This window comes from Aptenodytes patagonicus, chromosome 11 (genome assembly GCF_965638725.1).
Source record: "Aptenodytes patagonicus chromosome 11, bAptPat1.pri.cur, whole genome shotgun sequence".
NCBI classification, from domain to species: Eukaryota; Metazoa; Chordata; class Aves; order Sphenisciformes; family Spheniscidae; genus Aptenodytes; species Aptenodytes patagonicus.
In genome coordinates, this window is record NC_134959.1 from 10,529,218 (window position 1) to 10,549,394 (window position 20,177).

Below are 20,177 nucleotides of genomic sequence, written 5' to 3' on the forward strand. Positions count from 1 at the left end.
CGCTGGGCCCCGGAGCGGGGCCGGAGCCGGCTCGGCGCCGCCGGGTGGTGCCTGCGGCCCGGCCCCGCGCTGCCCCTGCGGGATCCCGCCCCGCAGCTGCTGCTGCGGCCAGCGACGGGGTCGGGGGCTGGGGACGGGGTGCGGGCAGCCCCGGGGCAGCCGACGGAGCCCCCCCCCGCCTCTCGGGGCCGCCCCGGGCGTGCGGCCGCCACCCCCCAGATTTGGGGATGCTGAAACTTTTTTTCACGTTTCCGCAGTGTCACGATTTCCGCTTCCCTCCTTCAAAAAAAAACACACCACCACCCCCCGAGCCGCCAGCGCTCCTCGCCAGCCCGCGGCCGCCGGAGCCGCTCGCAGCCATGGAGGAGCCCGAGCCCGAGCCCGCGGGGGCCGCCGCGCCGCCGCCCGGGCTGCGCTCGCTCCTGCCCCCCCGGGAGTTCCTCTGCTCCCGCAAGGGCCAGCTCCTCCTTGCGGAGTCGGTAAGGGCAGGGGCAGCCCCCCGGGGCGGGGGGGGCCGGGGAAGAACAGCACCCCCGGGCGCGGGGGGTTCGCACGGATTTGGGAGGGGGGGGGGGGACACGACTGCCGGGGCCGGACCTCGGCCCCCCGCCCCGGGAACTGCCGGGGCAGAGCTCCTGGTGAGACCGGGGGCTCCGGGCGTGTCCCCCGGTAACGTGCCGGTTACCTCCAGAGACAGGGGCGGTGTGAAGGGCAGCGGGCTCACCCCATTTCTAAGCTGAACGGAAGACCTTTCTCGGTGTCGTTCGTCTGTCTGACTACAGAGGGATGGCAGCCGAGGGAGAGCACAACCGAGGGGGAAAAACAGGGGAACAGCCCCCATACTAATACGGGGGAAACTTCACGGCTGAAAGTTTAGTTGATCGTGTTCAGGCAGAGCACGTTAGGAAACCAAAATACCTGTCAGGTTAAGCTTCCAGTGCCTTAAATGTGTTCCCTTTTAGCAGGAACTCCTTTTCAGTTAAAAATGGCTTTGATTTCGTTTTAACCTATTTGCACTGTGAATCCAGTCACCACTACTGACCAAATTTGCATTATCTCCTGGTGCCCCAGGGGAGGCATGGTTTACAAGGCAGCTTGTCCTGAGTATGTCAGGACAGACCTTACTCATTAATTTATGATGTGTGGCATCATATAGGGCATCCCCATCTCTCAGCTTTTGTCCTGAGCTCTGCGAAAGCTGCGTCTGTCCCTGACCTCGCAGAGGGACACACTTGCGCGCTGCTATGGAGCCAGTTAGCTTACTGTGAAAGTACCAAATAATGACCATCAGAAACAAGCTTAGTCTGGTGATGGAAGCACTGCTCGCCCAGAAATACACTGTGGTTTTCCCTCAGGTCCAAGTTCTGAGATCAGGGCTGGTGGTAATTACAGGCCTTTGATTTTTGGTGTAACACTTTCTGATATTTTCCTTGTAAAGGCTTAAAGCCTGACAGATGAAACAGTACCCAGCTGGTAGGGAAAGGGAAAACTTATCCCATGGTAGCGCATATTTGACAATCAAAAGTTAAAATTTAAGAGGAAATTAGTTGATTGAAATTAGACTTTCAACCTAATTTATACTAGAAATAATGAGAAATTTAAATACAGAGTTCTCTGTAATTTTAGCTGGAGTAGACTCAGTAAACTCTCAGGTTTACTTGAGAGCAGGTAGTCAAGTATCAGGACAGCCCAAACTAGTAGCCAAGTATGGAGCACTGTTTAGATGTGTAAGGTGTCTCTGGCTATCCACTGTGCTAGCTCAGAGAAGGAAACAAGGAAATTCAAGCAAGAGAAAGGGAAGGAACGGGCAGCAAGCAGGCAGCGCCGTCAAGCTCCCTGACCAGCCTTTCTCTACCAGCCCTGTGAGTTTGTCAGGCTGTAGGCACTGCCCTGTGGCAGACAGCAAGGGGAACAGCCAGGAGATGTGAGGCTGGCTTTGAGAAGAAAAACCATTCATTCAGGAGATGAGGATGACTTCTGTGGTGGGGAACACGGGCCTTGGGCTGGGTAGCAGCAGGCCACAGGCTGTGTCAGCTCCACCAAAAATGCTGTAAAAATTCCAGGTACCCCCCGTCACTCATACAGCATCTGTAGTTGACAAAAACACACATTTAGAAGATACCAAAGCCCAACTAACTTTGCTCCTTTGGCACGTGTTTTTGTTACGTACTGTAACATATACTGGAATTTCCTATACAAGCTTACAGCCAGTAAATTATGACTTTCAGACAGCCTGGCTTTTTAACATCTCTGAATGATGACATATTTGAGGAATACTGTTTTGGTCATGGGATCAGACTCACCCCTCTGTTGTCATAGAGAAGTACTGATTATGCCTCCTTGGTGTAATAAAAACTGCTCTGTCTTGACAAAACAGGGATTTATCCTTTGTAAGGCCACTCAGGGCTTCCTGAGGGTTTGGCTGGCTGAAAGCAGCTCTAAAATCCCATCTGCCGAAGCTCCAGCGAAGCTTTCTGTGTGCTCCTTGCAGGCCAGCCCACGTGCTTAGGATGTCGTTTCCTGGCAGAGGGGAGGCAGCAGTAGTTTCTCTCCAGTTGTCTCAGCTTTGCCAGAAGAAATCCTTGAAGACAACACAGGCCCCAGAATAAATCCAGTCTGTATACAATTACAGAAATGCAGTGCCAAATAATTGAAGATGAGCCCAAGTTAAATCTATCATAGTTTAAAATCTGTGTTTCATGTTTAGCTTTGTACTTCTTGTCTCGAATGTTTGATTTTTCCTCTTTGACACAGTACTAACGTGGGGTGGGGTTGGGTTCTGCATAAATGTATGTAAATAATATTCATGGGATACAGATTTTGAATAGTGTCTTTTGTTCAGAAACAAAATGGGGTTCTCATTATTGTTACCAAGTATATCTCTCTCATTATTATTCGGCAGCTTGGCAAGTCATGAGAAATGCGCTTTATTTCTCTGTCTTTAAAGTGATGCAAATACTGGCATCTCTGCAGGTAGATCAGAGGTTCTCTGTTCAGGTACAGGAAATGCCAAGTCAGTTTTTTCAACATTCAAAAAGCACACCACCATATACTCAAAAATACATTACCAATGAAGCAAAGAAGCAACCTGCAAACATATCTTGACTGGGGTGGACAGTTATACTTCTCCTTTTCCATCTATGACAGAAAGGGAACAGGAGTTGGCTTCAGCAAATTCCCTCAGCCCAGTGACCGTGCTGGTTGTGTAACTTGGTGGAAGTAACCTCATTAAAACGTCTTGCTGTGCCCAGCAGAAGTGGCTGGCAAATGATCGGTTCAGCTGTCGTAAGTTATAGCGGACCGACTCAGACTTTGTAGATTAAGACAACTGCCACATTCACCCCAGCCTGTTCCCTTCCCCTGCACTGCTGGAGGCAGCTGGGAGCGCTGGTGCCCGCAGCGCAGCTCAGGCCGTCCCAGGGAAGGTCGCGCAGGCAGCTGCACTGAGAGCGTGGGAGCTCAGCGCTGCCGGCGAGGATTGCTTTGTTCAGATTGAAGGAAACCACTGTAGCCACTTTTTAAAAATAACATTTGCACACTCTTTCACATGAAGTGAGTATGAATCTTTACAATGTTCGGGTGTAATTTTCATGTCGGCATGTAAACTGCTCTGGGGGCTATCAGGTCTGGGCATTCTGGTGCTTCCTCTAGAACAAGTTAGGCTGGTGATGAAGTTGATTACTGCTAGGAGCTTAACTATAATCTCAAATTTTATTCGGAGAAGGAAGTTTCACCCAGCCCCGACTCCTTTTCCTTTTGATCTTCCTGCCTTAGTAATTTTTTATTCCACCTGGGATCGCTACACAGCCACAAAGAAGCAGTAACATCAAGTACATTTATAAGCTTTGCTGTCTCTCCTGATCCTATTTATTCTCAGTGTCTTGCTCCTCCACCTTCTAATCACCATTCTTTATCTGCCAGGTTAATTTTTTTCTCTTTCTTTTTTCGTCTCTATTTTCTCCCCATACTATTATTTCTTCTATCTATTTTAACACTCTTCTTAAGCTACTCATTTTTCATAAATACTCAAGTTGCTATCTTGAAGGTCAACACCTCCTCCATGCTCTTTTCTCCCCTTAAGAGATGCGTTTTTCAGTTCCCTCTGTCCTGTGTTGGAACCATTTAACAGCCACTCTCATACCTGCAATCAGAGCTTGTCCAGGCAAGATCCACATCTACACATTCTGCTGCTCACCCTGGCTGTTTCAGTCAAGCTTTTGTGTTTGTCCTGATGACGACTTTAATTGGCGTCTCCTTAGTCCCCTGAAGCCAGTATGCAGTGGCACTACATATTTTTTTAATAAAAATATAGTATGAATATGTAAGGTTGTCCTGTATAAGGTTTTGTCACCTTTGTGGTGACACAGGGGATGCAGAAATCATTGTGCCTGTTTTTCTCCTCTTTTCCTGTCTTTCTTCTGTCTTTTCAGTCTTCTCGGAACTGACCTTCGTAACTGAAACTTCCAGCTGCTCTGTGTAAAGCCTTCTTCAAAGATGAGCACTGTGCCTTTCTCTGGGTCTGTAGCAAGAAGGTGACCCTTGCAGCTAATTCTGGGGGAACCAAGAACTTCACCTCCATGACAAGTACGACAGAGGAGTAACTGAATAGCGGAGACCACTAAGTAATCTACTTTCTCTCTCTGCCAATAAACAATAACAGAAGGGACTCTTGTCCAAAAGAGATCACCACTAGCCACTTTAAAAACTGTTTAAGCAAACCTGTTCTTTTCTGCGGAGGGGAAATGAGGAGCAGGCATTTGACCACGCAGACAGCGAGCGGAGGGCACCGGGGCATGTGTAGTAGCATGCAATGATGTCAGCTGCTTCCTGGCATCCGCAGCATCCCCGACGGGCGGCAGTGGGTCTGTTCTCCCTGCACGGAGGACACAGACGCCTTCACGCTCTGCTGTGACCTCAGCACTTCAGCAGTCCTCCCTCCCGTAAGGAGCACAGTGCTTTCTAACCATTGTAACTAATTACTTGTTATACCTTAAATTGCAAGCTGGTTATATGATAAAGTGTAACTTCATAATGCCTAGCCAATTTAAGAAGCCCAGCAACACAATATTAAGTAATAATTACATGGGAGAAAATTACTTTCCGAAACGCAATACCAAAGAAGCTCCCTTAAAAAAGTAATATCTAATAGTTCTTCCTCTTTTATGTGCATTCCCATTCCCACAAAAAAGGTGCTGAATGAAGAATCAGGCCTCTTTTTTGCTGGGATTTTTTATAATCTTACCACTGCCAGGGATCCTGCTCTGTTCTTTGCCGCACTAGAGCTTTCTGCATCCACGTATTCCTCCACGGTGAAGCTGGCAACAATCACACTAACCTTTCAACAGCAGTGCTGTTGAACAACTCAGACACCTAGTTGGAATCAATGCCAAGGATGTAATCCCAAAGGAAAAAGAGACCCCCCCTGTGTAAATACAAATGGACAAAACTGATAAAACGCTACATTTTTTTTTCTCCCAGAAGCAGCAGTGCTTTCGGAGGCTGAAAGTGCTAGAAATGAACTTGCAACTGCATTGAGCCTCACAAACTTCCTCTCTAGCCTTTTTTTTTTTAGTGTAGACACAGAGCTGTTAGAAAAGTGACAAGAGCCCATTGCTTGACCTTTCTCTGAAATCACTTTTAAAACACACAGCTTCAGGAAAAAAGGTGCAGAACAAGTGTGACGTGCAGTGGATCATTTGATGGTCTTTAGAGGGGGCAGGCTATATTCTGAAGGTTGCTTTTGAGTTTGTCATTTTTAGAGCAACTTTCAGTTTGCCAGATGTTTGTCTCAAAGACTTGAAATCTGGAAAAGTAGGTGTTCATTATTTCTGGGTACAAACTGGCACAACAATGTTTGTACTGTGGGAAGAGAGGTATATTTTTTAAATTACCAGATTTTTAGATGACATCAAATGCTTCAGTTAGTAGCACTGCAATTAAATGGTCAGACAAGATAACAAGATACCTACTGACTTTTATAACTCAGAAAAGATAGTAATAGATAATATCCAATATTGCTCAGGGAGTCCATGCACTCCACCCGTCAGAAGGGGAAACAAAGAGAAATGATAAACATCGTCAAAAGCCGACAGCTTCGTGGGCTCTTGTATTACATAGGGCTGTCCCCAAGTTACTGAGTAGATCTGGCATTAAAATCCACGTCAGGGCTGCCACGTAGCCACCAGGCAGACAAAAAAAGAAAACGAAAGAACAAGCTGTGGCACCATAGCTGTCACCTGACAGAGCCTTCAGGCACCCCCTTCCTTTTGTTTCTCTTGCTCTTTCTAATGTCTGCCCGCCTCTCCTTCCAGTGCCTTCCAGCCTTGCCTCAATGGAGACCGTAGCATCTAAAAATACCGTCTTTCAAACCTTCATTCTCAAAATCTGGTCCACTACTTTATAGGTGTGTATTTCACCTCAAATCTTCTTTGGGCCTTTTCAGTCTCTGAATGCCTCCAAAATGAAGAGGCATTAATTGCTTAATTGGAGAGCAATTATCACACTTCATGTCAGATTCTTTCCCTTTTACTATTATCATCGATAATCCATTGAAATCAAGGGACTTCTTGCAAATCAAGGGTGGGTTGTTTTTTTTAACGTGGCCTTGAGTGCACTTTCCCAGCACAACAGATGCTGACACGTACAGCCAGGAGCGGAGGGCCGGGACGGGCTGGACTCAAGCCCACCACTCAAGGTGGTGGCGATGTCGAGAGTACAATTACTGTTCGTCAGGGCTGAGGAACAGGCAGCAGGAGACTGCTGCGATCCTACCAATAACCAAGGGGTTGGTTCGAGCGAGTAACTGGCCTGTTAACTAGACTTTAAAATGGACAACTGGTATTCCCCCAGATGCCAGCTTCTCCGGATCAGACCGCATTAGAAAGCTGAAATGCTCAGACTGATCCTTTTGCCTCTTCAGCAACTTACCTTGCACCCAAGCAGGAATCCCGCCGGCACACCAGCACACCGGAGCAGGAGCCCCTTGGTGTGCTTTTGCCCCAAAACAAGTTTCTGTTTGCATCCTGAGCCGTGTTACAGCAGGGTCTCGGGCACTGCAATGTGTTTCAAACCACTGCAGACCTACCCAGTGCCGTCGGGGCGAGGGGAAGACAGCAGGAACCTTAAATTACACAAATTACCATAAGGCTGATCTTAAGAGAACACAAAGGCTCTTCATTTCACCTAACAGTTAATGCTTCTGACAGAAAAACTTTTTCTCTGTGTAAAGGCAGACAGAGCGCAGGAGTCACTGTATCAAACAGAATCGAGATCAAAGTGATCTCTGCTGTGCATCATCAACTTACATATCTGAAATTTGCCTCTCTACCTCCCCTCTGCTGCTGTAGTATGATGTATTATTTAACACTGCATTTAATTCTTTCACAAGAGATATACCAAGTTTAGTTCAGGTCTAACGTTCTGCTATTGAAAGGGGGTTGGTTGCTGGGACCCATCCTGAATGTGTCTCCTCCCTGCTGCTGTTCATCCCTGCGTACTTCTCTGCCTCAACATCTCAGTTATCACACACTTTCCTTTAGCCAGAAAAAGGAAGAGATTTTTTTTTTTTTTTTGAACACCAGAACAAGAAAGAAAAAAGAAGTCCTAGCTACATGGCAATTTCTTTTTAAACCAAGAAAACATGAAACCATGTCTAAATTATGTTCCACAAATGCGAGTAAAGCAGATTCACAAAGTCCAGTCCTTTCTGTTTTTATTCCATGGGGGTGGGAAGGCAATAGGTGGTGCGATAGGAAGGAGGAAGAAGTCCTCTCTCCTCTTAGTAGTGTTACACTTAGTTCTGTTATATCCACCTCTCTCCAAAGAGTACATATCACTTTTCATTCACAGAAATAAAACACCACATTAAGGATAAGACACATTGAATGAGTTCCCTCCGCTATATGAAAACTCTAGGAAAACCTCCAAAGAGCCTATGTCAGCAATAAGCAAATAATAATAGGATAAATAACAATACATAGGGTAGATATTAACAGGTAAAAATCCTCGACGCAGAAGTGAACTCTCTATATTATACCAGATCAGTTTCTTACAACCCAATGAAACGAGAACAATGCATAGGCATTTTAAGATAAATACAGTATCTTACTAAAAATGTCACATCCTCTCAAACTTCACCACCCAGTCCTAATGGATCAAAACAATATACTCCAGTTATTAGCATCCTGGTCAAGAACTGACTGCTTTCCCCAAAAAACAGGCTTAGAATAAAGGCTTGTTAATTTATTAAATTAAGAAATTATTTCAACAGGATTGAACTGCTTAGTTGCCCCCTAAACCTAAATGGGCTCTTCTGATACACGTATTTGAGGGTTGACTGACCTCATAGGAGTAATTATTAATTAATAATTAATTATAGGAACCTTATCATTCAAGTATAATAATGATTTTTTTTTTTGAGGTACAGGTGGTTCCCAGGAACACATGATAGCAGCAAGCAAATAAATCCACAGATCTGAAATTTAATGAGGCAAATGCATTGATCGTCACGGTCTAAACATTTATGCTTTTCAAGAAACCACATCTGCCTTCAGACGTGCCATCTGGGGGAAAATAATACATCTATTTTCAGTATCATGAGTGAGAATGTCAGTGTCCCAATTTAGAAGTTCAAAAAATCTTTGATGCTCAAACAGTACCTACTTGCTATGTTGACGAAAAGCATCTCTGAGCATTGCTAAGGCAGACATTTGTCTCCAAGAGGAAAGGCTGAATAGAGCAGCTCAGGTGTAAACTAGCACATAATACTCACACTTGCAGAAAATGTTTTATTCAGTATGCTAGCTACTTTTTTTTGTTTTAAGCTAATTTGAAGAAAACGGCAACCAGTTACCACACGAGGCAGTAGAGCAGGAGGGCTGGAGCCTCTTCTTGGAGGGGACCGACTCCCAGTACATCATTTGAAAATTTTCTTAAGTTTCACCACGGTTCCCTCACCTCCCACTCGAGAAGTACAGTAGCTGAAAGTCCAGAAGCAGAGCACAGCACTTTGGTATTGTCTGGTTTAGGTGAAAATGCATTTTCTTTAGCCATTTTCCCATTGTGAAACCTTCTATTTTGAGCCATAAACTATATTCTAAAGGTATTTTAATTGAATGGGAAAACAAATGCCATTTTTATTATTTTGTAGAGTTAGGAATCATCATGGAGATAAAACAAATCTATGGAAGTTATCTACCCTATTACTCTCTAAAACAGCTGACTACACTGGAAAACTAGAACCAGAGACTTCCAGAAATCACAGAATAGTTAATTCTCAGCTTTTTTCTATCCATCGACAGCAGACTTTTTTCTTTCAACTCTAAGATTATTATAAATGCTGAGTGACTTTGGGCTACCCAAGCAATGATTTGGATTTCAAATGAGAACTGTCACAGCTGAAAGCTTAAAGCTCTGTTTGCTTGGCAACGCCCCACTATTTTCAGAATTATGTTGTCAGAACTGTTTACAATCCAGAGCAAATTACTGACTCCGAGAGGTGCAAATCCACCGAGCTCTCTGGAAAGGCGATTTCACACGCATTGAAGTAAACGCCATTACTTTAGATTTATTCCATGCTAAACAAGAAAATTAATTTGGCCCAAGAAAAAAAAAGTAGGAAGCAAGATATGCCATCACCAGCAGCCCTGACAGAGATACGCAGGGAGAGTAACGCTTCAAAGCTGCTCAGCTGCCTGAGGCTCTGCTATTCCATGCGAATAACTAGTGTTTTCCCTTTACTCTAGGTGCTGTCATTTATCATCTTTATCTGCTACATTGCATCTCTAGCTGCCTCTTTCATGATGGCACCGCTCCTAGAGTTTCTGCTGGCACTGTTTCTATTTTTTGCCTATGCCTCCAAACTTAATGAGAAGTTTAAAGGACTCTACTGGCCTTTGAAGGTAAGTGAAAAGTGCAATGTAAAAAACACAGATTTAATTGTACAGTATAACATGAGCGAAAGGGACTATACGGGAGTTTAGGCTGGTTGTTAACAACTTATTTCACCCCCTTACTAGAAACCTGTCCATATTGCCTCTCATTCAAAAGGTCCCAAAGCACTTTTAAACTATGCTATACTACATACTATAGCTTTCTTTATGCTGACACAAAGCACGGTTTTATGCTTTGATTATGCAGAATTTATGCCCAGTAGCTTAGTGCTACATCTTCAGAAGCAGGCAACATCAGCCTAAGTAAGTCTGACCACTGCTGGGGTCTCTTTAATAGCGCCACCCTTACAAATGGGGAAACTGAGGCATGCTATGTAGTAATGCTTATACCTTTATTAAAATGTTTTAAAATTCTCAGGCAAGTGCTGTTGAGATGCAGAGTCATACTCACATGCAAACAAACTGACAGCTACTTTTGTTAAGGGGGGAAGCCCTGCAACTCTTGCAGGCAGATGCTCATTCACACAAAGGAAACCACTGGCTATCCACTGGGGAGTTTTCAGGTTTGTAGTTGCTGGTGATTACTGCACACTGGCCACTGGATGTCTCTCTTGCTTCAAACATACGTTGCCAAGGGAGCATTTGTCTAGCAGTACAAATACTTAAAAAAATGCTAATCCAATCGATTTGGATTCTCTTTTGGTACAGTTTTGCAATAGTTTGTCATAGTGAGATTTGAATTAGAGCTCTTAATGTATAAAAATAATATTAGCAAGGCCACTGGTGGATAAAACAATAGCAGTGACTGACTATGACAGTGTGCATGGTTTTCAGATGGTAATCTCAGTTCCATCGTTTTCCCATTTTCTACATGCATCCGATTCCAGAACCAAGACAAAAAAAGCACTTGTATGTTTATTATGTCCATTACCATAATATCTCCAGCCACAGAATGTAGATAATTGACCTTGTCCTGATTTCAGAGGAATAACGTTTCTTGTAGGATTCGTGTTTTGAGGCAGTATCTTCATCCATCTGTTCTGAAAAGGCAGGAGATCTAACTGTGAACAGAGGTCAAGATACCATTATTCTAGCTCACGTGATTTACACATGCCCTGGGAATCACAGCTCTTTATTTAATATACGGTTCAGAGACACTGTTGCTCCAGCACGTCACCGCTTATATTATAGGGCATGGCCCCTGCCCTGCAGAGCTAGTCTCGGCCACAGAAGCACGTATTTTGATGATAGCAGTAGGTACGTTCACTTCAGGCTAGCTGGAGTTACAAGTGTACATACTAAGTGTAAATCGTAGTTTTAAACACTAAACAAAGTGTTTAGCTCCTCAGTGAGGAGTTCCTACAGACAGGCCTACTTCTGTATAGAAACAAGCACACGCCTGTTCCCCACGGGAACTGGTAGGCTCCTCCAGAGCCTTTGGTACTGCAGGAGTTCTGCTTAACGATGAGACTTTTTAAGGCATTTCGAATGATTCTTCCATTAGCCCTTGCTGCGCTCCAAGTTACAGAAATACAGCCCTTCTCGGCCTGAAGAAAGGTCTGCCTGACATACACATGTTAAAAGTAGGATTTATACCAACATCTGTAAGAACAGAAGCTAATGCCAAGATTCCGGTCATCTCGCATTTAAAAATATTTCCCAGATGAGCAATTCATCCGCTACAAAATACCAGGCTGTAGTCACACTCCAGCATCAGGCAAGTCCGCTGACACAACAGCAAAGGTTTTTAATGGTAATTTCTGAAATAATTTTTAGAGGAGTTTGTACATTGGAATTACATGACTAATCTGAGAATGCAACATTGCTTATTTTACAGGATTTCTTGCGGTGCGTCACTGCTGCCATTATTTACTTTGCCATTTCAATTGCTGCTGTCTCAAAATATAATGATGGAGCATCTAAAGCAGCAGGAGTAAGTAGATGTGAGCTCTCCACTTAGGTATTTTGGTGAACTGCATATGGACATACTTTAGAAACAATTCAATTTTGACCCCATTGCAAGTAGCAGAAGTTTCTTCAGTTAACTAACTGAGAATTAGATTTGCCTAAAGCAAGGAAGAAATGGTCGGTTATTTAGAAAAACAGGTTTTGAATCAATTAATAGTTTTTTCATCCTAACAGCGCTGCTCAGCGTTAACTGTACTACTTAGGGAGGGCACCTATTCTGCTTTTTAACTTCACCAGCTATACAGGGAAGATAAACTTCTCTGTTCCTGCAGAGAACATCGAGATCCTTGAATGGAGGGAATAATAATAATAAAAAAGAAATCAAACCTGTAACTACTAAGGACAGTCTAAATTATGTAATTTCAACATCCTGTCTCTACTGCTTAATTTTACTTGGATAAGTTGAAACAAGAGCAGCGTCGTTTTACCCTCCAGTATATGGACTGCCCAGGAGAGAGCCTTCATTGTCAGCATTTTGTGTTCAGAAATAAGATACAGCCTCTCCATCTGCAACTTGACGCTAAGCACCAATAATGTGTGCGATATAAATTAAATTTGCATAATAATTTTAAAAGATAGGGAAGAACAATACCCAGTAGTGTTAACCAGCAACCCTTACCAAACCATCCCAATTCATACACAATTTCAGAACAAAGACCTTGTTTTAATCTTTGTCACTCTGTTTAGACATGGAGTAATGCAACATAGCATTTACCCTAGCTTCTCAGACTGAAAAACAGCCTATTCTTGCCACACTGCTGCTTCTTTGACACTAAATAGGTATCCTAGTTTCAGCAGGGATAGAGTTAACTTCCTTCCTAGTAGCTGGTGCAGTGCTGTGCTTTGGATTTAGGGTGAGAACAATGTTGATAACACACCGATGTTTTAGTTGTTGCTGAGCAGTGCTTACACTAGTCAAGGACTTTTCAGCTTCCCATGCTCTACAGACTGAGAAGGCTGGAGGTGCACAACGAGCTGGGAGGGGGCACAGCCAGGACAGCTGACCCCAACTGGCCAAAGGGACATTCCATACCATGGGACGTCATGCTCAGTACATAAACTGGGGAAAGCTGGCCGGGGGGGGCCGCTGCTCGGGGACTGGCTGGGCATCGGTCAGCAGGTGGTGAGCAATTGCATCGTGCATCACTTGCTTTTTGTATTATTATTATTATTACATTATTATTATTGTTATCATTATTTTATTTGAATTATTAAACTGTTTTTATCTCAACCCACAAGTTTTTCTCACTTCTACTCTTCCAATTCTCTCCCCCATCCCACCGGAGGGGGGGTGGTGAGCAAGCAGCTGTGTGGTACTCGGTTGCCAACTGAGGTTAAACCACGACAATAGGTAACTCCAGAATCATTTTATCTCAATCTAGTTCACTCTACAATAGACATGTCTCCTTGCAAACCAGTAAAAAATTATTTCCAGAGAAATCAAGGTGATTTCTTGGTGACAAAGAGATGCCCTGGGATAGCGGAGGTGCTATGTTCTCCTGTAGCTCCCGGCACAGGGCAGTGCTGCTGGGCACAGGGCAATGCTGATGCTCAGAACATGCCCTGAGCCAGAGAGGGATATAGCCTGGGGAACAGCTAAGGACACATCTGATAGAGCAACTGTGAGGATCACTACTCAGGCTCCCAAATTAGCTGTAATTTAGTTGATGCCAAAGGGACATTTCCCTTCCCTTTCCCCCACAGGCCAAAAAAAAAAAAATCAAGCCTAAGTTTTCTTTAAAAATTTTTCTTGTGTCCATTAGGCTTATTTTGGTTTGTCATTGATGGACGTGAACTGTTGTTAAAGAGAGTATTATTTTGCCATTTTAGGTGTTTGGATTTATAGCCACGATAGTGTACGCCATTGATTTCTACATAACCTTCAATGACCTGGTTACTTTTCTGAAGCAAGGCAATTCTGATTCCCCTGAAGAGCACAAGTCAGAAGGTAGGTAGAATTCCCCGTTTTGGTTAAACGAGCATGTAACGTGAGATTTTCTTCTCCATTTCACCCTTCACAGGGCAGCAAGAGCACTCACTTAGTAGTAACAGTTTCTATTCTTGGCTACCTTGCTTCTGTATGCCACAACTGTGCTGAATTATGAAGCTGCTTAGTCTTAAAATACAACAACTGGAATTTCAGTGATTTATAAAGATAACGAGCAAGCCAGGAATGTGAAGTTTCTCAGTGTTTTGCGCCATCTAACTTTGAAAGGCCCCAAATCCAATTATAGAAGTTATTGTGCAGCACAGATTTTTTCCTGCCATCAAGATGTCTTACTTTAAAAATAAACATCTACTTTTTTTTTGGATAACTTAATAATTAACATCCATTAGTCCACAGTCTTTTATGTCCAATAGCGCTTTTCTCTTTCTCATCTCTTTATCATGATTACCTCTCATTCAGGGTCAAGCTTTGACCATCTGTGGGCAAATGGCCTCAAAATCCAAGGGCCACACAGCATAAAATTAACAAGATTGTTATCAAATTTCCTTCCAATATAGGAGGCACAGTCTACCTCAAATCAGACAGATCCACTTAGACAAAGATAAAAAGATGGACCCACTGTTGGGAGTTCAAACCCATTTCAAGTCAAGTCAGGACACAGGTAGCTATTTTGCAGTACCCAGGAGCCCAAATCAGGCATCACGCCCCTGTGATACTACTCATTGCACCCACAGAGATGAAAAAAGACTGCTCCACACTTAAAAACAAACAAAAAATCCCAACCCCCAAAAAAACACCCCACACAAACCCAAAACCCACAAAAACCCTCAAAAACAAACACCCAAGACATGTACAGAATCCTAGAAAGTATATAGTAATGCTAACAGTCTTTTCTAGGTATTTTAGTAGACTTAAGTGTTTTGCAAGCTTTAGGCCAAAAAGAGAGACAAAGAAAAGAAGAATTAAAGGAACAGATCATAGGAAACAGACTGTTAAGACTAAAAACTGTTTATCCCCATGAACTGAACTGACCTCAGAAGAAGATCAGGTGAAAAGGGTACAAAATTAGGCTAAAGATTAGATCTAATTTCCCTGGAAATGGAGAGAGAAATATATAAACTTACAAATATGCAGTCATGCAGCTTTGTGTCGATGATTTGACCGTGCAAGAAGGGCTCTGCCCTGGAGGAACAGTACTGCAGCACCAAACTCGCATTCATGCTATAGCTCTCAACTGCTGAGGCCAGAAATCCCTTGCTTCCTTGCAAGCCGAGTCTCGAGCTTGGGCAAGATGTACCTCTACAGGCCTATCGGGATTTCTTAACGTCTTAAAGCTTCTGGTTTTCAGATAGGTTTAACTGGCAGTGCATAACCGTGACCCACAGCAGCCAGCAATATTGTAGTACAGGAAGCATGTCTTCAGCAGACTTCCTCTTGGCGGTCATGCTAACAATATCATCTCTGCAACTTTTCATCTGAACTGTTATCTATGTTGTAGTGGTCTAAGTGCCTCTCAGCAGCATTTTTCAAGTCTTTGAAACACCATTTAAAGCTCCATCATGTTAGCGCTGTCATTTTATAAGCCTTTTCCTAAATATGCCACATCCTTTGAAGCAGACACCTGCCAAAGAGCAGCATCTCTCTCCCAGCAAGAGCTAAAGCTGACATGGAGGTTTCCAGTTTTCATTTTCACTATTGTTCCTTGTTTTAAGTTTCAGATGAGGACTCAGATTCCAACTCGGACTGAAGAATCGAACACCAACCAAGTGTGAAGGGAAGGTGATCAAGCACTTTCCCCTTTGCTGAATGCACTGCCGATTGAAGTATCTCCTTTATTTCAGCCTTGGTATCCTCTTTCCACCTCACTGTTTATGGAATCACCAAAGCACGGACAGGGCAGTGATGTGGAAAAGGAGACTATTCCCAATGCCGTTGGATACTCCTTCAGAACTACAGATTTTACAGTAGTTCAACCTGCCAAAGAGGCCTGTACCCAAACAACACATCTCAACTCTCTGTTGCCCCTCCTTACTCAGCACTACAATGTACTGAGTAAATGGGAACATAGTATTTTAAACGTATAAGCAGAGCTTTTAATATGCTTTCTTAATTCCAAATCTTTAACACTTACAGCTTTTATACTTCTTGCTGTGCCAAAGAAGAGAGGCTCAGAGTGCCTCTACTTTATTTGTATTTTTCTTGATTAACTAACAGTATTTCTTTATCTGAAGTCTGAATATTCCACTATCTCAAGCACTGAAGGCACAGATTACAGTTAACATGTTGGTTTCAGTACATTTATATCTACTGCCTATCTGCGACAAGAAAAAGTGACAACTGGAAATCTGCAGCAAGAACAAACCTCAAAGTATAATTGTGCCGCAGGGTAGCTGGCTCATCAAACATTCAGTATCACTTTTTTAAGCTGCTTGGATGGAGTCACATCCTATCTTCTGCAATTTCACCACAGATATGAGAGAGAACAGATGAGGCATCGTCTTACCGGCCCCTTCCTACCATTTGCATGGAAGCCCTTGTACGTGTTTGCACATACAGGTAAGAAAGGCTTGCCAAATACCATCCAACATTATCTGCCTATTGAAGCCTGCAAATATTTGTGTGCAAGATATCACTGTCTGATCTCATGCTCTGTGTTGCAAACACTGGTCCTCCCATGAGAAGCAGCACTGGACTTAGTCCGCTGCGTTCACAAAACAGACGACTGTTTCTGTAAAACTCAGGATACCTGGGCCCCAGGAGGGCAATACATCCTTCCCACTGTGAAAAGGAAAAAAAACACAAAAACCCCAACCTCCAAACTAAAGAATGTCTGCAATGAAATTCTTTTCCCAGACCCCTTTTTTCAGTGTGTGTGTGTGTTTTTTGGTTTGTTTTTTTTCCCCTGGAAGGACACGATTTATCTCATGGTCTAGTATTCTGGGGGAAAAGCCTTCTGAATTTACAAGAAGATGTTTTCATGGATAGCACAACCTACCTTGAAATATTTGTGTCCACCTATAAACACATACTGCTTGGAAAAAGCATGGCATGCTCCTTATATATGGCATCAGATAGGTCTATTTCAAAGAAACCTGTATACATTTTTAAAAAATTAGTATCGTACCAGAACAGGTGGCCTTAACAAAAAGTAATTAAAATGAGAGCAGATGGTACTAACAGAGTAAATTAAAAACAGAGATAAAACAATAAAGGCAGATTTCCTTTGGAACAAAATTACTGCTTGGGTTCCAATTCCCTGCTAGCAGCTGGCTGCTGACAGGCAGAAACACGGTACCTAACAGCAAGCAGGTGCTTGGGAAGGTGCTGGCCAGATTCGGAGTTGTCTAACAGGCAGCTCCTACATCTCCTGTTTCCAGACCACTGAATAAAAGCAAAACAAATAGTTGCTTCCAAATGTGACAAACAATCTTTGCTTTTATGAGAAAGAGCTCTTTGGACCTTTTCTGGTATGAAATTCCACATTTCTTTCTTTTCTGTTGTCATATTTTACTGGCACGCACTGTGACGTCAGAGTACCTGGGCTCATTTTTATATTCAATTGTTTTGTATTTCTCTTTTTTTTAATTAAAAAATGTACTGCATGTCACAGCTGAAAACTAGTACATGGTTAATATTTAGAAACCATGCTGGATTAAACCTCTTTTAATAGAAGGGTTGGGTGTCCGTACTTATTTTAAGACCTGGTTTTACTGCCTTGCCTCTGACCAGTGTTTCAAGAAACTCCATCAGGAAGGACGCTGTGTGCTGGGGAGGTGACAATAGCACAGAGCCAGCACTGGAGACCAGTCGCTCAGACAAATCACTCATGCTTACATGTCTTGCAAGGAGAAACTTCATCTTCAGCGCACAAGCATGAAAGAATTTAACCAAGAATTAGTTTTAGCATATTTAGTAGACATCGGAGATACAGTGCTCTTACTTGGCAACTAGTAAGAGTGTAAACAACAATCCCCTTTGGGTTTACCCTTCACAGACATGTTATAACCTGACATGTGCTAAGGTTTTCCAGTAATTATTTCATTTTGGAATACTCCTAAAATCAACAGAAGAGGCAAACAAAATTGCTCATTAGTTGCTTCAGGACTACTTTAGCAGGCATGCAATGAATTGCCCGTCCAGAGAACTTCATTATTAGCATTCAAGTATTTGATGATTTCATTTATTTCTAAGCAGTTTGCTGCCAGGGTCAAGCACTTGTGTAAGGTTCCAGCCTTTTATTTAAAAAGATCTGTTCCCATGATTGAAATAAAATACAATTCTGTATTTTATGAATATCATTTAAAAAAAAAAGAATTCAATTAAAAAATAATTACTTCAAGGTCAATTGGGGGGGGGGGGGGGGGGCGCTCACTCAGTCTTTTGTTCATCTCCTGCCAGCAATATTGCACTAAGCTCAGTCTGGTGTAGGGCAGAGGAAAAGTCTGCTTGGGTTTTGGCTTTTTTATTTGTTTGCTTGCTTATTTTTCCTCAACTGACAAGATCAAAATAGTGGGAGCACTGGTTTCTCTGCAATTCAGGATTCGTGACACAAGCATAGTGTTACACCTGCAGCATGGAGGCCTTATTGAAGTTCTTATTCCGGTGTACCAGCAGTGTCATAATCAAACATCTCTTTTCGATCACAAAACATTCTTGTTCCAAACAGAAGCCGTTTCCAAAACCTGCACAGGCTAATACATGCCTTCATTACAACTAGAGCACAACTATTTCCATTTTGGATTCCTGTGCTTGTTGAACAGCACTCAGCAGTAGACAAACCTAGGGAGCGATGAGCGTTTCCAATATGAAGTGTGGAACAAATCTATGTAGAAACAATGCAAGAAGTCTTAGAATATCAACACTGTGAATCAAAGCCACTAACAGGAAAGAAAAACAATCAGCTGGCATCACAGATGAATGACTTCATACAGTTCTCACACTGTTTGAAGGTCTCTCTCCCTCTTTCTGCTACCAAAAAGCTTTTATACTTAACTGTGGAAGATTTGTTCAGTCTTGCGTGGTGATTTTTGGACAGGTGATGTTAAGGAATGCAAAAGACCTTTCCAAGCAGCGTTTTTAGATTCTCTCTGAGATAAGAGGCTCAACTGTCCTTTTAACACTTTGTCCCCTACTCCACTTAATTTTGCTTTTCACCTGATACTGTTCAAAGTTCCGTTAAGTCTCAAATTTCCAACTGACGAAGTAATTCCCAAGATACTAAGTGAAAAGTGGTGTATCTCAGCCTATGTGGTATTTGAGAAGAATGCTTCCACCAGCCTAGCGTGTTGGAAAGCAGAAGACAATTTAATGCTCTGCATAGCAAGCAGATGTTTTTCATTCATTATGCTTCTGGTAAGTGTTCATTGTGCAAATTTCTAAGCCTGAATTTTATAGCTGCATCTTCCCCTGCTAAGAGACCAGCAGCCTGTATCATTAAGTGAGCATGTACTTTTAACCAAACACTAACAGTGCATGTTTCCGACACCTGTACTTCTAAAATGCATAAATGAAAAAACATACATACTGCTACTAGGCTGAGCTAAACCTCATAGCAGGCAGCTTGTAACCAACCTCGTGAGAGATTAAAAACAACAAAATGAAGTGGCTTCATTCCAAAGACCAGGATACAAACTGCCCCCGAAGAGCAAATGCAAGATACCTATCACCTTGTATTTTTACACATGCATGAAGAAGCTCCACCTAACCATCCTTTAATCCTTTTCTGAGCATGGAGAAAGAGAGAATACATCAAGGAAGCAGAATAAATTTAGATAAAGCACTGAGAATGTGAATCTTGTTACAGGATACTTGACACCTTTTTGCATGGAGTATTGGTTTAAAAGTCAGGATGGAGACACCATCTCTTGATTTTCTTCTAAGTAAACAGGACTGTATCAAGACACCCTCACTGCAACACAGATTCCTCCTTTACTGGAAGGATTCACAGTACTCTGAATGTTTTGTAAAACTTCTAGGTCCGAAGGTAAAACAATGCTACCCAGAAAATGTAAGCGTATTTTTTAAATTTTTTTTTAAAAATCCATTTTTCAATCTATTTCCTTGAAAAAGAAAACAGTGATTCCAATGTTAATTTTGGCCAAGTAATACCTGTGCTTTTATTTTATATATTTGTGATGCTGTCCATCACATTTTGTTGCCTGATCTATTAAATAAGAAATCAATTATAGTCTTCCCAGGAGACTGAAGGATGATTCAGTATTTAAAAGTTAGACAGAATAATTTTTTTTTAATTCAACAGCTGACAAAGCTTCTCTGATCAAGGAACACCATGGAGAATGCCATATTGCTGCTGATGTTGTTAAGTCCAGCACTTTGCTTTCTTAAAGAGCATCAATTTCATTAAGGCCTGA

General features: G+C 42.7%; 1 protein-coding gene across 1 annotated transcript; it reads left to right on the plus strand.

The window, feature by feature from the left end:
* The first annotated feature begins 359 nt into the window (after nucleotides 1-359).
* Nucleotides 360-17,472, plus strand: CMTM3 (CKLF like MARVEL transmembrane domain containing 3). The gene is made up of 5 exons (XM_076349108.1): nucleotides 360-479; nucleotides 9,744-9,899; nucleotides 11,728-11,823; nucleotides 13,689-13,806; nucleotides 15,519-17,472. Exons 1-5 carry the CDS (start codon nucleotides 360-362, stop codon nucleotides 15,551-15,553), a joined length of 525 nt encoding a protein of 174 aa, XP_076205223.1. The 3' UTR covers nucleotides 15,554-17,472.
* Nucleotides 17,473-20,177: the final 2,705 nt, after the last annotated feature.

Coding starts and splice junctions, on each gene's coding strand:
- CMTM3 (XM_076349108.1), top strand. CDS start 360: ATGGAGGAGCCCGAGCCCGAGCCCGCGGGGGCCGCCGCGCCGCCGCCC. Junction 9,900..11,727: donor GACTCTACTGGCCTTTGAAG/GTAAGTGAAAAG, acceptor CTTATTTTACAG/GATTTCTTGCGGTGCGTCAC. Junction 11,824..13,688: donor GAGCATCTAAAGCAGCAGGA/GTAAGTAGATGT, acceptor TTGCCATTTTAG/GTGTTTGGATTTATAGCCAC.